Source organism: Otolemur garnettii, unplaced genomic scaffold, assembly GCF_000181295.1.
Source record: "Otolemur garnettii isolate 467f Iridium unplaced genomic scaffold, OtoGar3 scaffold00068, whole genome shotgun sequence".
NCBI lineage: Eukaryota > Metazoa > Chordata > Mammalia > Primates > Galagidae > Otolemur > Otolemur garnettii.
This window is the reverse complement of record NW_003852463.1, coordinates 6,000,808-6,004,571: the sequence shown is the minus strand read 5'-3', so window position 1 is coordinate 6,004,571 and position 3,764 is coordinate 6,000,808. Positions and strand designations below refer to the sequence as shown.

The window sequence follows — 3,764 nt, the reverse complement described above, 5'->3', positions numbered from 1 at the left end:
TTTTTTTTCACCTAGTGGATGTTCCTTCAACTTGTGCCTTCGTGGAATGGGTCTTTAAAACAGCTTTTGACAGAAACTGATGTCTGGTTTTCTAAGCGGAAAAAAGGTAAGCCAAACTTTTTAATTTATCTTTGTTTAAAATGAAATTTATTAAAATCAGATCCTCGCTTGTTTGTAGATCTGATGTTATAGCTGGAGAGAACCTTAGCAATTATCTACTTTGGCCCTCAGATACAGTGAGAAAATTGAGGTTAGATAAGAAAAATGCTTTGCCTATCACTACCAAAATTGTTACTCCTTGAACTGTCACCATACTCTGATCCTCCAAAAACTATTGCTTTTCTCATTTTATCACTAATAGATTTTGGTGATTGCATTTGTTTTTGACCACACTGTATTTTCCCTAACAAACTATACACTCTCAGACAGCAGTTCTTAACATGGGGGCCATGGATAGGCTTTCACATGCCACTAACCCCCAAAAGTGGATGCAGAACTTAATATGTATGTGTTTGCTGCATGCATTTGTGGTAGAGGCTGCCATACCTTTCTTCAGATTCTCCTTGGAGATGGATGTAAAATTGCTTATGATCAGCTGCTATAAGGTCTGATGTGGGCGGAGGGGAGCATATAATGTATTTAGTTTTTACTTTGATAAAACAGATAAAGAAAAAATTTAATAGATGGAAAGAAGTGGGTAAATTATACTTTAGGTCATGATTATCTTAGTTTACTGTCATTTTTGGTCTGTGTATAGTCACCTTTTTTGCTTATTTTTAATAATATATGGAGCCTCTGTGAACTAATCTTCAAGTACTAGAACATTAATAACTTTAGTCTGTTCATTGTGCTGCTTTTCTTGTGTGTCCGTCTGATTTAACCCAATCACTCTCTTGAATTCTGTTTTTTTATTATTTTTCCCTAAAAAAATTACGTTATTGAATCTGGGTATAGCAGCTCGCACCTGTAATCTTAGCACTTAGGGCTGACACAAGAGGATTGCTTGAACCCTGGAGTTCAAGTTCAACCTGAGCAATAGCAAGACTACCACCTTTTCAAAAAAATTGAAAAATCAGCCAGCATAGCCTGTAGTCCTAGCTATTCAAGAGGCTAAGGTGGGAGGATTACTTGAGCCCAGAAATTTGAGGTTGCAGTAACCTGTGATCAGTCTGCCCTTAAGCCTGGCAACAAAGGGAGACCCCATCCCAAATAATAGTAATAAAAATAATGGTATCACATTATGCATGTATGTCTTAATATATATAACAGTGTTATACTAATAAACTGGGAAAAAAAATCTCTGATTTGTAGCATTTTTTTATTTTCCTTGATACAAAATATGGCTGATTTTGAGCTATAAACATGATATCACCAAATGTAGAGTTGGAAGGAAATGGACACAGCTTCTCTGAGCCAGCAGGGCCAGCTACAGCATACCACTGTTGCTATGAAATTACTTCACATTGTGGTTTTAATTTTCATTTCCTTTATTACTAAAGAGATTGAGTAATTATAAGTTTATAGGCCAAATATTTCCTCTTCTGTGAAATGTCTGTCGTTTTTCCTGTTTCAATATCAGATTTGCCTTTTCTTAATGATTTGTAAACATTCTTTATATATTGAGCACCAGGACTTTGTCTTTAATATGTTTTGCATTTACCTTCCAATTTGTAGGTTATTGTTTACTTTATTGTTTTACTTAAATGTCTTTTGATGAATATACATTCTTAATTTAAAATGTGCTATTTTTGTCTTGTTTAAATAAATTTTGTATAATTGTTTTATTTAATCAGATTTCCTAGCTCAGACAGAGCCAGATAAATTATTTTTCTATCAAGCTCCTAAAGTAAAAATGTGTAAAGGACCATATGAATAAAATCTAACTTGATTTACTTGAACAAAATATTAACTTGTACCTTAAATTATAGATTAGTGTTACAGTAATGTGGCAATTAAAGAAGGATTAGGAACTTATAGAGGAGAAAAGTAGAGGAGATAATTTACATGAAAAACAGGGAGAAAAAGAACTGAAAGAGTAAAGGACGATGGAGAAGTTAAAAAGGCAAAGGGACTCACTAGAAGCAATAAATGTTAGGTAAATGTTGACATAACCTTATGCTCATCTCTGTTCCACATCAACCACAGCAATCTATCAAAAGAGAAATTAGACTAAGTGCCACAAACCAGAATAGGAAACTGTGGTCCACTTATGGTTTTCTTGCTCTAGGCTCTCTCAGCCCTTGTATGCAGTTTAAGATAACGTATAACTTTTCAGGGAGACATTCATTGCACAAAGCAAAATATACTGTTGCCTTGTTTTTCTTTGAGGTCGTTTCTAATTATTTGACTTTTCAGACACATATGGATCAGGACTGTAAGAAACTATAGAAATTTAGAAAGTTCTCTACACAATTATATCTAAGGATTGCTACTGAATTTGGCTGATGCAATTGGTATGGTCACATGTTGGCCAGCAAGAAACTTTTTTTTTTTTTGATATGTTGCCCTCAGTAGAGTGCTGTGGCATCACAGCTCACAGCAACCTCAAACTCTTGGACTTAAACAATTCTCTTTCCTCACCCTCCAAAGTAGCTGGGACTACAGGTGCCTGCCACAATGCCCAGCCATGTTTTTTGGTTGTAGTTGTCATTGTTGTTTGGTGGCCCGTGCTGGGTTCAAACTAGCCAGTCTTGGTTCATGTGGCTGGCACCCTAACTATTGTGAAATTGGCCAGCCAGCTCTAGTGCATGGAGCCCTAGCTGAGCTACAGGCACCTACCCAGCAAGAAACTTTTTGAAACATTTTTTCAATTCTCTGAATTCTTAACAGAAATAAATGAGTCAATCTCTTCTATAGCCTTGAGGAGAAGACTTAGTGGGATAAATACGAGCTTTTTATAACTGGCTTATGTGACAGTACACTTGTAAGAATATAATGGTATTCTTAGTATACCCCGTGAAATTGGCCCATTTGATTCAACATATGAATTTGAACTAATGTCATTTTAATACACAAGGCAATAGATGTAAATCCACAGTTGCATGCCTGTTGTATGAATAAGCAAAGTTAAATATTAATTTTTCAAATGAGTTTACAGCTTTCTTGTTTGTTTGACTCTAGGCAAGTGACAAAGAAATACATAAAAAATAAAAAAATGTTGGTTGGGCATGGCTCACACTTTGTAATCCTAGCACTTTGGAAGGCCAAGGTGGGAAAGTTCACTTCAGGCCAGGAGTTTGAGGTTCAAATGAGCTATGATTGTGCCACTGTACTCTAGCCCAGACAACAGAACGATACTTTGTCTCTAAAAAGAAAAAAAAAATCATAAATTGGCTATCTTTTCATGATTTTCAGGAAAAAATTATTTTGGTGGGGAACACTTTTCTGGTTCTCAGAAAACCTATGTTCCATGTGAAGCATAGGTAGAGACATAATACTCTATAATGACAGCTATAATTTTTTTCTTATTAATAGCAACAGGGCTAAGTATATTCCCACAGTTATGTACATAGTATACCTTGTTGAACAAAAAACATACACTAGGACTTATGCATAAATACCTGTTCAATAGCAATAACTGTAGACCCTTCCTTTGCACTTACGAAAGCATGTTGGAATATGAACTGAAAATAATTTTTAGGAATAACTTTACTTCTCCATAAAAGAAAAAAAATCATATACTTCATAAACTTGAATTATTTTAATAATAAATTAATACTATTCATGTGCTATAAATTTGGCTACAATGTCTTTCGTATTTTGTA

At 34.7% G+C, this 3,764-nt stretch overlaps 1 protein-coding gene across 1 annotated transcript in view; it reads left to right on the top strand.

Moving 5' to 3' along the window:
• The window catches only part of GMCL1 (germ cell-less, spermatogenesis associated 1), a 59,107-nt gene that overhangs the window by 22,799 nt on the left and 32,544 nt on the right, over positions 1 to 3,764 (top strand). The window contains exon 8 of the mRNA XM_003793442.3: positions 16 to 106. Coding sequence (XP_003793490.1) covers positions 16 to 106 — 91 coding nt within the window. The remainder of the gene's footprint in view (positions 1 to 15; positions 107 to 3,764) is intronic.